Source organism: Malania oleifera, chromosome 8 (genome assembly GCF_029873635.1).
Source record: "Malania oleifera isolate guangnan ecotype guangnan chromosome 8, ASM2987363v1, whole genome shotgun sequence".
Lineage (NCBI taxonomy): Eukaryota > Viridiplantae > Streptophyta > Magnoliopsida > Santalales > Ximeniaceae > Malania > Malania oleifera.
The window spans coordinates 58,051,514-58,066,151 of record NC_080424.1 but is presented as its reverse complement, the minus strand read 5'-3'; the positions used below and the strand labels follow the sequence as shown (position 1 = coordinate 58,066,151).

Genomic DNA, 14,638 nt, shown 5'->3' with positions numbered 1-14,638 from the left:
CCACCACCTATTTACGTTTGTAATTCACTGACTTATACATTTTTACCTTTGCACAAAGAAAAATATGGCAACCATACCAGGGGAAATGATACAAAATTTTACTTTACTGTTTCTTAATTTATTTAAATCAATTTATTATGTTTCACTTGTAATTATGTGGAAGGAATATTTTGTAGTAGCTGAAACTACAATTGCAACAGAAATTAGGCTCTATGATCAAGAAAATATTTATCTTAATTAAACAAGCTTGCAATAAATATCAGTAACGCACATATCAGAAATTTTAAATGAGTTTTCAAAGAATGCAAAATATAATGGATCCATCATGCAGAGCACCATCTATGACAGAATTCATAAATGTCCAGAAATCAACACATCAGGAGATGAAGACGTATTGAATAAAATACACTCTTCAACAGCACATTGATAACAAACTTAAAAAATATTCATAATAAATTCATATAAGTTGTCCAATAGACATTAATGACATGTTTTCCTCAAAAACTTGAAATAATTTTTACCAGTACATGGCGTAATTTATAAATATCTAGCAAGCAATTCATAAACAGATGAAGATTGACCTAACAAGCCTCTAATAGCAAACTTACGACAAGCTTCTAAAAGTGCATTGCAACAAGATGCAGGAACTGGAGATGATGGTAACTCCCGGAGGACATACTGTGATATTGCAGCAAAGAAACAATAGGTAAGCTAAAACAAGTTCCAGAAGATGTTGCAACCGACAAAAAACAATTACAGATTTGTTCTGATAAGAAGAAGATACCTTAACACAATCAGCAACAATGTGAGGATCCTCCTCTGCAGAAAACTCAGTTTTTCCTAAATTATAAAGCATTAAAAACAACAAATCAAAATATGGTGAAATAAGTAAAAGACACCAAAAAAAAAAAAAAAAACTTTGTATTACATAATCAAAGAGGATTTCAGTTTAACTATTGGCTTGAAATTTTATCTTCAAAACTGCATTTGGGTCTGTAACAAATCCAGCAACATATTTTTCATTTTAACGCATAATAGTAAACGCAGAAAAAGGAGATGAATTCATTGTCAATATGCCCCTGCAATCTGTGTTAAAATTTGCAATTCACTAACATGCAGCAAGCATCCTTGAAGTGAAATTGATGATCTGGTATATATTATCATATTATACATAAACTTTAATGGGAAAATATGGTCATAATCCAATTAAACCACAAAATCTATAACTAATTATAGATATAAAGCACAAATTTAACCAAGAACACCAGTAGATTCAAAGAAACAAACCTTGCTCATATTCCCGGACTCGATGTTCAACATCATCAACATCTGCAGCTTGTCGCAAAATTCCTTCTACCTTGACTCCTGTCATATTACTTTCAAATGATCATATGGTCACAATCAAATGAACCAAACACCCAAACATATATCTAACAATATAAACCATGGAAAGAGATCTTATGCTTGACCAGAGCAAATTTTTTGGGATAATTCTAACTTAGATTTTTTTTTTTTTTAACAAATATGCAAAATGTAGAGCATAGACTTAGTTATTGTGGGGGGCAGTAGAAGGGGTAGTGGTAGACCTAAGATAACTTGGGAGGAGATAGTGAGTAAGGATTTAATATCCTTGAATTTATAGAAAAAAATGGTCCATGATCGCATAAATTGGCGGAAAAGGATTCATATAGCTGACCCCACTTAGTGGGACTAAGGCTTGGTTTTGTTGTTGTTGTTTATGCAAAATGTAAAGCATAAAAAGTCAGCCTGCACCCTATTAAATCTCCCAAAGCATTAACTGGGTCTATTAAATAAATAAAACAGTACATCAAAAATAGATATAAAATTACATCAGGTTTCCAAGTTATGCATGCATGACACCTGCCATTCAACAGTAAGTAAATAAAACAAGAAAATGTTTTTAAATAGTGAGCTTGATGGAAAGGAAGTGTTCGGATAAAGAGTTAATTGGTTTCATTTAATTAATGAAACGAAGGCTGGCATTGTCCATCAAAATGCCCAAGAACATAATAACAAAGATTCTTGCAGAATAAAGAGGCCTCCCAGAGGCATATTCCATAGATGTTCGTCTCATTTTCTAGAGGGATACCCCTCAATAGTTTTTGGATAAATTCATCTAGTTAGGTAGATTCTTGGTAAGGTACTGGTTATTCAGAGGAATATTTTGGATATAGAATATGCCCTAGGCCCGATTTTGGTCGGGCAAGGAGATCAGACAAATGAAAGGAGGGCAACTTCCTGGCAAGGAAGGAGACTAATATTTTTTTGATAGTAAAAGAAAATGTCAATAGTAGGAAAAGAACTTACATGAGGGAGAACGAGATATCTACCGAAAAAGATCCAGAACAAACCAGAGAAAAATAAAAAACAAAAAATAAAAAGACAAAAATAGAACAGATCAACAAGCCAGCATGTTCCTCCAATCTCGTTGTAACTTCTAGAAACTAGTCCCTCTAAAAAAAACCCAAAACCAACGCACCACAGTGAGGTCGAATACTGGATTTAATCCCAACTCAGCACCCAATTTATTTTCTTCCCAGAGAATATCTGTGCATTCTGCTCCAGCCATATCCCCCATAAAACTGCAAATACGCCCACTTCCATAAAGCTGCCCTATCCCTCCTTCTTCCGAAAGGAAGGAGACTGATATGCTTCAACCTTTAGAGGAAACTTGAACCTTCTTGATGCTGTGCTGTCATCTTTTACTTTTGTAGTCATTGATGTTGTTTCTCACTCTTCATTGGTAACTTTCCAGACTGAAGAAGTCTTTCTCACTGTAATCTTCCTAATAGTAGCTCTGTCGTTGCCGTTTGTCATAATTTTCATACCTATAGTACTACTACTTCCATAATCTCTTCCAAAGCAATGTAGAAGCTTGGTGTCACACGTCGAGCTTGTTCAAGGCCTTATATTTTCTATGACCACTTGTCTTGTGCTCATTTGATGGGTTTATCTTTCAAGCTAAGAAGTGCCTTAGGAAAAAGAAGAGTATGACTCCTCACACATAATCATGTTTCCTTGTGCCAGCGCAAGATTTGCAAAGAAAGCTCTTAATAGGAGGATGAGTATCTGCCAACCATTGTAAAACTTACTAGCTATTGTAATTTTCTTAGCCTACTAGCTCCCTCGCTGAATGCACATTTCCCACAAAGGTGCAATAAGATGAATTACGTTGCCCTGCCATCCGCCATTTGACTCTCATGTTTACTTCATGTTTACCACTCACTATATATTTTGTATTCGATGCTTGCGAAGGTGTTCATTTGGCAAGTTCACACTTAAAAATTTCAGCTGACCATTTAAGCCTTTGTACCATGCTAAATGCCTCTTTTGATGTCTGGTCCATGACAAGAGACTAGTACTTGAACTTTTTACATTATGACAAATGGTATTGCAGTTTAGGTAAACCTCAGAATAAAATAGAATACAGAAAAGCATGTATTGACAATAAATCACAAAATAAGAGTATCCGCAAAAAAAACGTGACTGGAAAATTCTTAACCCTTCTTATTAGGGAATGATTTCTTCTGTAAAAAACAAAAACTTGGGACCATCTCAAAATGTTGAAAATGTTAAAATCGACAACATATCATACATAAAATAGCAACATTAAATAATACATATAAAAAATATATCATCCCGTGCCACATCATGGGCTCAGGGAGGGCATTATGTGGACTGCTATACCTCTGCATTTTGGAGAGACTGTTTCCTTTATTTGAACCTATGACCTCCAAGTTTGGGTATAGGCGTATAGCATCCTTACTTCTGAGAAAATGCTCTCCCTCTAAAAATAAGGTACAAACCTAAGCAATAAAAAGTAAGGCGAACTTCCCCATTAAGGTGTCTACACTAGAGCAGTAAAAATCTCTCAAGCATGATATAGCTTTCCATTTCTTTTTAAATGATGAGCTCATCGTCAGCAGATAGGATATACATTTGAAGTAGACAGTTCCATTAAATTTGCATTTTAATAGCTTACTGATATATAAGCAAAATCTCCATAAAATAAAATTTTGCAACACTAATGGAAAGAGGATCTCACCATGCTCTTCTATAAACCTAAGAGCTTTCTCCAAGAAAGAAGGAGTTCCATCAATATCTTCCAATGCAAGAAGAATTGGCCGACCAATAACCAAAGATTTCACAGGTAGTTTATCCTTCACTGCAAAAGGAATACAATTCTCAGTGTAGTCAATACAAGGAAAGGAACTGATTTAACATGGTTCAGAATACCTAATAAGCGCATTAACATAAAAACTCACATTCCGAATTCTAATCCATGAACTAACATTCATGAGTTGTCATACACTGACACCAAGTATTAAAAAAAGAATCAAAGCAATGAGCATATGCTGACCATGCCTACAGTTTTTATGAATTGTTTTGGCCTGGCCAATGGATAGGCTGCGAAGAGAAATATGAGATATATATATACTACGTAATGCTTGGATTGAGTATGTTTTTGCCTACCCCATGGCTGATCAATGTTCAGATCTCTTTATGATGCTATGCTAGCAGTTTGGACAATAATCATACGCCATGAAATACTCAACACAGACACAGGAAACAACAGTATAATTGAGAGGAGCATACAATGTTGTTCCAAAGAACCATCAATCACATCAGCTTGATCATTCCTGAATATCCCATTTTGCCCTACCACAAGAGCAGCACTTGGTGCCTGTGCCAAAGCATTCTCAAGTGCAGTCTTCCACTCATGAAGATCCTCCAAGGTTTCAGCCTGCAAAACAAAAATAAACAAGCTAAGTACCGCAGCTGGCAGCAAATTTTAAACATTATCAATTATAAAATAATAGAAGGAAAAATCCTCCTAAATTTCTTCCTGCAAGAATCCCTTGTTCTTATCAAGGGTTTGTCACATCTGCCCCATTTTTTTCTCAAATTTAATGCAATCTGAAAAATGCATAAGGACCCATTCCAAGCAATCACTAAGATGGACAATAACCACCTTTCCTCTGCATTTTTTATTTATGCCTACAAGTCTTTTATTCTTATCAAGACTACAGATAAAAATGAGGGTGGAGTGAAAATGGATGGCGAAAAGAAAAGGAAAGATGATGGAGAACTTTGCCCATAATATCAGGATAAATGGATCATGCGAAGAACTTTACCCATAATATTAGGGTAAATGGATAATGTGGAGAAATCTCTGGAGTGTTACGAAATTCTAGAATTTCTAACAAGTTTAAATGTCATAAGACAGCTATTAACTTACTGATACTCCATATAAATGATTGTAGGGCCATCAAGAATTCATATGTCAAAAAAAGTGTAGACAGAATGAAAAGATCAAGACTTAAAATATGTGTGTTGGAAAATAAATAAAGGACCGAACAAGATAAGAATGAATTCAAGAAAACCTAGAGATGGCCCCCTGTTGAAGAAAAGATGAGTGGAAGTCATTTAATAGGGTTCAAACACACATAACATAGAGCAGCGATGCATGGGCAAAAAGGAGTTAAGCTAAAGATGCCTGAAGGACAAGGTGAAGACCAGAAAAAATGTCAGTTCAGATGATAATTAAACAAATGATTGCAAAAAAAAAAGAGCATATAATCATACATAAAACAGAAGGCGAAAGGGATTCATACAGCCAAACCAAGCACCCGGGATTTAAGTTTTTTTTTTTTTTTTGACTGAATACTATTTTGTTACAATAGTTTTAACATTTTTATCCACCCTTAATATTTTCATCATGTATTATTAGGCAAGGAAATCCTCCTAAACATATTTTTAAGATACACAATTAGTGTTGTTCCCACTATATTTATCATTGCGAACATACCATGTCCAATCGGTTGAACATAAAATTGTCCATGCTTTGATAATTGATAATCATCCACTCCAGCCATAACACCCATTTAAATTATATTCAAAAAATTTAACAAGAAGTTCATTATTAACCATCAAGCGACTTTTATGGGATTAAATCAAGATTGTGCTTGGAAAATGGACTCATCTGAAAGCATGTATGTGAGATTTAATGAGCAGTATGGAAACTTCCTTTTCTTACTCTCTACTATGCAAATTTTGTTAAAAAATTTTACCCTAGAGTTCATGGTAACCTTCATCTTTATATCGGACAACTAAGGTGATGCATGCACAATGCAGGTGATAAACTATGCATTCTACTCTTATCACTTTCTATTTTGTGATAGCCTCACATATTTATTTTAATTTCATAATAAATAAATAAAGCTCCTCTTCAATTGAGCAATTACAGCGAATACAATTTAAAAGCACATTTATAGGTACCCCAAGATAAGCCAAGCAATCCCAAAAGGGGTGTTGCATGTATGTGTTCGTCTAAGCTCTGATCAAATATGACAATTAAATCAAAATGCATTTGAAGAGCATAAGCTTATCAGTATAAAAAGTGCTAAACTTAGGCTCAAACAGAGTACAAGATATACTCAAGAAAAAATCATGTTGGACTGGCCTTGGATCAACCGTAAGGTTGTTCCTTTGTGACCTGTTGATCACTGGTTTGAGTCCAAGGAAACAGCCTCCCTGCAAAAAGGCAAGGAGAAGGCTGCATACACTCCTCTCCCCCTACCCTTACAAAGCAGGGAGCTTTGTGACCTGGGGACGCCCCCCTTTTTTTTTGTAAGAAATTACTTTAATTTCATGCCACAGTTAGATCTTATAATGATTTGTGAAGTTGCATAAAACTTCAGTTTTACCTACAGTTAAATATTTCACCCTTTTAATACAGAAAAGTGAAAGTATACTTCCCCATGTTATGAGCAAAAAACTGACATTAAGGCTATGTTGGCTTTTTAACCTTGAACAATAGAAATAATTTTACACTAAACTAATGATAGATGACTAAAATAAACATCAACAAATTATTCATCCTCCTAATTAAGAGTTGAGGCTAGCATCATTTGGCACCTCAGTAATTCAGGATATGCATGAAGATACCAAGCAGAACAAATTTGATTGGGTAATCCATGGTGAATTTAACTGATATCCAGGTGCAAAAATCATAATCCATCTTTCATTCATTTAAATGATAGATTAATGTCAGTTTGAATGAGATAATCCATGGAAGATGGTGGATAACATAATTCTAAGAATGAAACTTACTACAGGTTATAGGCACACACTTTATGAGCTTCACAGCTCCCAAGTTCCTTATTTTTTTTAGCTTTAGGAGAAAAATGCATCTTTATTTTTACTATTGTACCATTTTTTTTTTCTTTTTTGGGTAAAGAAGATGAGCAGTTACATGAGCATTTTAGGATTTCAAAAAACCAAACCAATCAAGCGGAATCCCTTGTATAGTGTAGATTTGGTCAAGATTCATTTTATAACACAGTAATTAATCTTTGTTTTGATTTATTATTTGGTAACCATAGCACATATTATTGTCTGAAAAGTAAAATCATTTCAAGTAATTTGGTGATTTCATGATTGTGTCCATGTTAATCCAACAACCCTAGGTAAGGAGAAATGCCAGCTGTGCAAGTGGTCAGACCTTTGGGACGATGATGTGATGCAGCATGCAAGACCAAATGGCACAAGAGAAGGATGTAGGAAATTAAGAGTGGAAACTAAACACGGAATTCTATTATAAAAAATAAATAAAAATAAAAATAAAAAGAGAAAAAAAAAAGAGAACAGAAATTAAGATAAAACTCAATTAGGGATAAATGCTCAAAATTCCATTTCATCCCTCGTGGATACACATTAAGCCTTTATATAGGTCTTATGCAATATGAGCTTCAACCCCTGCAAGGGAAATGTTTTGCATTTTCAGAATTATTTTTGGGATCTTTCCTATTTTTTGCTGCATTTTTAGAGTAGGATTTTATAAGCTAATAATCTAAAAGATTATCTAGGGTCTTTATGATTTAAAGATTTTACATTTATGCATTGTTTTCCCCATTTTTATCATCTTTTTGTTCTTGATGATTCTCCTATTGCTAAATTTTCCCTTGACCATAGGACTAGAATTCTTGGAATTTTCATTTTTCTAAAAACATGAGTGCAATTTAGACTGATTATCTTGCTAGATTGTTGAATGTTCTTGATTCCATTCACCGGAATTTGCTCCGTTGAAGGCTTGAATCCTCTTTAAGCCATTGTTGGCTTTTTGAGTCCGATCCCTGTTTTGATGCTAACAAAGCATCTATATCTTATGTGTGCACTTAGTGTATTAACAGGTTTACATTTTAGCACAGACATAAGATACGAAAAAATGGAAGCCTAATGGACCTAAAGATTATGCATTTCAGGCGAATTCCACGCAGAAGAGCAAAAAAAAGAAAGAAGACATTTGTTCATTTCAATTGTAAATTGCATTTGGTTTTTATTATTTGGTCTGTAATAATGCATGCATCTGCATTAAATGTTTGGATGCTCAGACATGACCTTAGTTCGACCTTAGGGCAACTTACACTTATTAGAAAAACCTTTTCCATAAGTATAAAAATCATAAAAAAGGTTTTAAAATAATTTAAGGTCAAATTTAGGGGCAAAAAAGGAATTTTGATGCCCTCGGTTGACCGCCTAGTTCGAGCTTTAATCAGCTCGGTCGACCAAACTAGCCCAGAGTCAAAAGTTTGACTTGGTTCAGGCTACTGACTCAGATTTGAACTTATTGTCCACAGTTGACCAAAGCTAAGATGTGACTTTCCTCACCTTCCTCAGCTGACTGAACTGGTAGTTCAAGTTGACCTCGGTCGACCTAGTTCAAGACTCGGCAAACCGAACCCCATCAAGCAACCGAAACCACGAAAGCCTGACAAAATCGCCTAGCTCAGTCGACCGGCAATTTGCCACGGTCGACCGAACTGGAAAGTTGCCTCAGAGCCATTGTGAGTGTTCAGGCGACCAACCCTAGGCATCGGGCGACTGAACCTCTTGGGTTGCCGTGCTTTTACCATGGTAATTGGGATTAAAATTTAATTAATTTTTTCTAAAATTCCCAATATGTCCCCAACGGTCATAATTTCCTGAAAAACTATAAATACCCCTTCATTTGCTTTGATTAGCAATTTTGATTAATTAATTTTTCTCTCAAATTATTTTCTTAATTAAAGTTCCCCCACTTATATTTTTATTGCAAAATCATTGTTGGGGTAAAATTTTATACTCTCCAAACTCTCTTTATTATTCCTTAGAAAATCTTTTAAAAGAGAGCATATATTTTCGTTTGGCCATTTCTTTTTAGAGCACTCACTCTCACACATACTTTATTTTCTTAAAATCATTTTTGAGAGTGGCCTTAAGATTTCTCTCGATTATCTTCATATTCTTGGGAGAAATTATTTAGTGTACAAATATTTTGAGCTTAAGTCCTAGCTTGTCCAAATATTTGTTATTGCAAAAATCTTTATTGGAAAACATATTTATCACGTATATATTCTCATATATATATATATATATATTTTTTTTTTTTTTATTTGTGCAAAATTTATTTGAACACAAAAACCCTAGGTTCTCCTATTATTCCAAGAAAATTATTTTTGGGAGAAATTTTATTAGGGTCATATCTTTGAGTATTTTATCATATACATCATTTCTCAAAGATTGAAAATATTGTTTTAAAAAAACACTCTTTCTCTACTAAGCATAACTCATATCATAAGAGAGTGCATGCATTTGAACTTTTAATGTATACATCCATGCTTGTATTTAGAAGCGTTTTAATATGTACAAAAATGTTTTATTGTATCGGTTGGGTTCATCCCGTTAATTGAACCGAGAGTCTCTATCGCGTAAAAGAGATCGGTTCGGTTCAGCCCAAAAATTGAACTAGGGTGTCTCCGCTCTGTAAGGGAGACCAATTGGGCTCAGCCTGGCAATTGAGTTGGGATTTACCTCGCCCCGTAAGGAGAGGTTGTAACGGTTTCTACTCCACCCATTTAAGTGAGCATGGATAGTGCAATCCTTGGGAGGTGTGCCCAAGGCAAGGACGTAGGTTGGTTTGGCCAAACTTCAATAACAAATATCGTGTGTCTCTCTTTCTATCTCATTTACTTTTTGCACTTTAATTTCCATATGTGTATGCTTGTTTATTTACTATTATGATTATTTGCATGCACACATTTGAGTTAAATGAGATATGCCGCACGTGTATGTTTGAACGTATAGCTTTATCATTTTTTTACACGCTATTATACTGAATAGGATATGAACTGTGGTGAATCGGTGTAAATGTTTAAATTATCCGAAATATTTTTAAAACCCAATTCATCCCCTCTCTTGGGATCACACCAATTCCAATTGGTATCAGAGCCTCGTTGCAAAAGGCTTAACCGCTTATGCTAAAGATCGCAACAGCTCATTTTCAGTGTATCCCTATTTTGAGGGTAAACCCTTTGCAAATCCTCCAATATTTTCATTATATAGATTTTACCGTTCGAAAATTGAAAATGATTAGTGTAAAATCAATTCGATTGAAGGTTTTGGAAAGTGTTTGGCAAAGGAGATCATATCCCAAGGAAAAATGATTTCAAAATGCAGAGTTTCCCAAATTTGAAAGTGATTTGAAAGTGCATGACATTGCTTCCTCTGCATATCATTTGAGTGCCATGCACATTTATATTGTGCCTTAGCTACTAATATTTTTGCAAAGTATATGTTTTATACTAGTGCTAAGGACATTTGGGAACATTAAGAGGTATAAGTAACCGAAAGAGAGAGGAGCACACCACTCCAAGGATTTCGTGCCTAAATAATTAAGGAGTAAAATGTATTGGTATATCTCTGCCTCCTTCTACTTTATAAAATATTTCATGCCATGATTCTTGTGATATATATTGTGTTAAATATTTTGTTGAATCATGTGAAGCATGTTAGCTTATGAGATGCTTAAAAAGAACATTTCATTAATACTCATAAGATTTTAGGATATATAAATAAGGAGTCATAATACTTTAAATAATTGAATAGTGTTTTGTGCTTAAGAGTTTAAATTTTAAAACACACTATTGTTATACTAAAAACATTAGGAAAGCAAGCTGATATGAAAATCTTAATTGATATATCCAATCTAAGCTTAATATATACATATGATTATGATTGGTTAATATATGAAGATATTGGCTATCCCCTTTAAATGGACAAAATGTTTTAATTGTTAAAAGATTCTTAATGCTATGTATATGTTAAAAGTTTCAAATTCTTGAATAACAACATATTTTGTCCATTACACAGATTGAAGTTTAGGGATGTTATCATAGTATTATATATATCATATAACCCTAAACTTATCATGGAGCTTAAACGATTAATCATTTTCAAATGCATCTGCAGCATATCCCCTGTTAAATTTTATAGATTAGAGCTAAGCATAAAATGATGAAAATTAAGAGCATAAGATAAAAATGCTTAGGTTGTTTAATTGAGGGGGAGTTCTTTAAAATTCATCCAATGAGCATTTTTAATCTGTGCTTATATTTTTGGATGACTTGTATAAGCTGAATGCTATTATCTATAATTGCTAAATGATTATATTATGAATGGAAATTTTTTTTTTTAAACTACTTTGAGCTGAATGCCACTATTCATTGCTTGTAAAATGAATTTATTATTTAATGGATAGTCTATATTAATTGTTGATGAATCTACTGAAATGCATGCTTGGACTAAATACTTCCTGCATGGTTGATGCAGTGATGTGAATTGCATGCTGATAGTGGATATAGGTTCTCGCATGCTCAAACTGAATTATAAATTGCTTGCGTGAATCTATCAGGTTTTAGGTGCATGGAAAAATGGGAAAATGTTCAATTTACATACAACATGCTGCTGAAATTTCGATAGAAATTTTCCCCAAAATTAAAACCATGTACCAAGATGAGTATAATAAAATGCATGCCAAGATGTTTAGAAAGGATAAGTGAATCATAAAAGAATATTAATTCTCATCCTTAGTAGAAAACGCATGCAAATTAATTAAATAGGTTAGTACATGTAAAACCCAAAAAGCTATATAATTTGAAAACATGTACAATTCTTTTTTAATAATCCTTATTTGTTTTTCCTAGAATGCTTTAAATTAGGCAAATCCTTAATGTCTAGGAAAATCTAACTCATGGACACCATTTGGTCCTAACCCTTAGGATGTGAACTTCATAGAGGATTCAAATGGTCAATAATCATGTCATAAAATTTAAGTCCATGTAACTAGGGAATATCACATGACATAGGGGCAGCATTCACGTGTCACACACTCAATGTGCATTATGAGTTGTTTTATCTTCATAACTAAACCCCTATTGCATAACCCTTGAGTATAGCCTTGATTGACTATTGTTCTTTAAATTGAAATGCAATATGTCATGCCATGCGCTGAATGCTTATTATTTGCTGCATGCTGAAATTCTTTGAAAGGATGAACATATGAGGAATGCACTTAAATGAACATCATCCCTGAGCTTAATGCAAGTATGCGTGCATGCAAATATACAGGGGAGCTTAAGCCCCACTCTTAAGAAAATTAGTAAGAGCTTAATGTCTATAGTTTCTTGCAAATTGAGTTTTGTCATAAAGGATAAACATATGTTAAATGTGCTTAAATGAAAATTCATCCTTGCCCTTAAATGCACTTATGTGTGCTTGAGATTATACCGGGGAGTTTAAGCCCCATCCTTCAGAAAAGGATTTAAGTCACCTTGCCCATGGACTCACATTATTACTGTTTCTACGTTTTGAGTCCTAAGACCTTTCGGCGCACCATGAACATCATATCCTACGACTATTGAATCAATATTTGATATAGATTGTTCTTGGGGCACATGAACACCTTGCACATGACTTAATGTTAAATTTCTAGTGCATGTGTGATTTAGGAATAGTTTTACTAGTAAAACACAAATTGCTTAACATATATCCAGTAAAATTTGTTAAGATGAAAAATAGTACTTATACTGTTTAAACTATTAATGATTTTTCACATCTAGTGTCAGTGTAGGTTGCTAACAGTATCTAAGCACGTATTCAAATTGATAGGGGGAGCACCTAGAAATTAAAATTATATTTTGCTATGCTCACCAACATTATAGGCTTAGATCTGTTTTTAAATTTTCTATGGCTTGTGTACTTCAAAGCATGATGCTTTTATTAAAAAAAAAAAATTAAATGAAAATATACTGCTTGCCACAATTCTTTGCTTTGCCATATGATCCTTATTTTTTTAATTTATTTAATATCTTTGGATCTATGTGGTTAGCCTTTTCTGGTCATATTATGGATTGCACTTAAATGTCAAGCCAGAAAAACATTGCTTGCTCAATCTTGAATTAAAGTTTCTTTTTTAGCAAGCATATGCCTCTAGTATTTATCAAAAATTTTAAGGGGATATATTTTTATACATATATATATATATATACATTTTTAAAAGCAAGAATTGAACTTATATAAAATATATTTATCTCTTGCTTATGTGCTTAAAATGCCTTCATGACATGTGCTATTCTGTGTTAAAAATTGTAGGTCATGAATTTTCAAATTTTTAATGGGTGTTGTATAACTGGTTCATTGAGTATACATGAAATGCATGCGAACTAGTTGGACCCTTTTTATGCTCAAACCTATTTTTTATATGCTGCGTGCTTTTAAATTCCAATCTTTTGCAGGTCTTATACAATGCTCAAATTGACATGGTTTCTATATACTCTTGGTCTGACCTTATTTTTCATGTCATTTTTTTTATGACCAGTTAAACTATTTTGTATGCTTAATGACTATATCTTTCAAGCAGTTATGAAATTTTTATGTCCATAATCTATACTAAAAAGGGGAGAGTTTTTCAACGTAAAATCAAATTAAAAAAAAAAAAAGGAAAAAAGGAAGTTCTCTTTGCTAAGTTTGTTTTAAATGATAAAATTGTTTTCTACTTAGTTAAGTCCTTTTTGTTGATGCCAAAAGGGGAAGAATTTTAATGAGCAAAATGTTAATGACCAAAAGGGGGAAGTTTTTAGGGGTAAATTTATGAGCAGTTGTGTTTTAATACAAAATTTAAATGCATATGTTTTGAAATGTCTTCTTGTGTGAATATGCTTGTGCTATATTGTTTACATTTTTAAATTATGCAAATTATTAGGGGGAGCCTTTTCAGGCTTTACCCATTTTGTTCTAATGCGTTTGTCATCATCAGAAAGGGGGAGATTGTTGGTTTTTTGAATCCGATTCCTATTTTGATGCTAACAAAACACCTGTATCTTATTATGCACTTAGTGCATCAACAGGTTTACATTTCAGCACGGACATGAGATACGAGAAAATGGAAGCTTAATGGACCTAAAGATTATGCATTTTAGGCGAATTTCACGTAGAAGAGCAAAAAAAAGAAAGAAGACATTTGTTCATTTCAATTGTAAATTGCATTTGGTTTTTATTATTTGGTCTGTAATAATACATGCATCTGCACGATATGTTTGGATGCTCAAACATGACCTTAGTTCAACCTTAGGGCAGCTTACACTGATTAGAAAAACCTTTTCCATAAGTATTAAAATCATACAAAAGGTTTTAAAATAATTTAAGGTCAAATTCAGGGGCAAAATAGGAATTTTGATGCCCTTGGTTGACCAACCAGTTCGAGCTTTAATCAGCTCGGTCGACCGAACTAGCCCGGAGT

At 33.5% G+C, this 14,638-nt stretch overlaps 1 protein-coding gene across 3 annotated transcripts in view; it reads right to left on the bottom strand.

Moving 5' to 3' along the window:
* The window catches only part of LOC131162531 (rho GTPase-activating protein REN1), a 53,323-nt gene that overhangs the window by 22,018 nt on the left and 16,667 nt on the right, over positions 1-14,638 (bottom strand). For all 3 annotated transcript variants that reach the window (XM_058119122.1, XM_058119123.1, XM_058119124.1), the window contains exons 8-12: positions 4,618-4,765; positions 4,067-4,186; positions 1,288-1,365; positions 785-840; positions 609-678 (exon numbers count right to left, since the gene is read on the bottom strand). In XM_058119122.1, the coding sequence (XP_057975105.1) occupies positions 609-678; positions 785-840; positions 1,288-1,365; positions 4,067-4,186; positions 4,618-4,765 (472 nt within the window). The remainder of the gene's footprint in view (positions 1-608; positions 679-784; positions 841-1,287; positions 1,366-4,066; positions 4,187-4,617; positions 4,766-14,638) is intronic.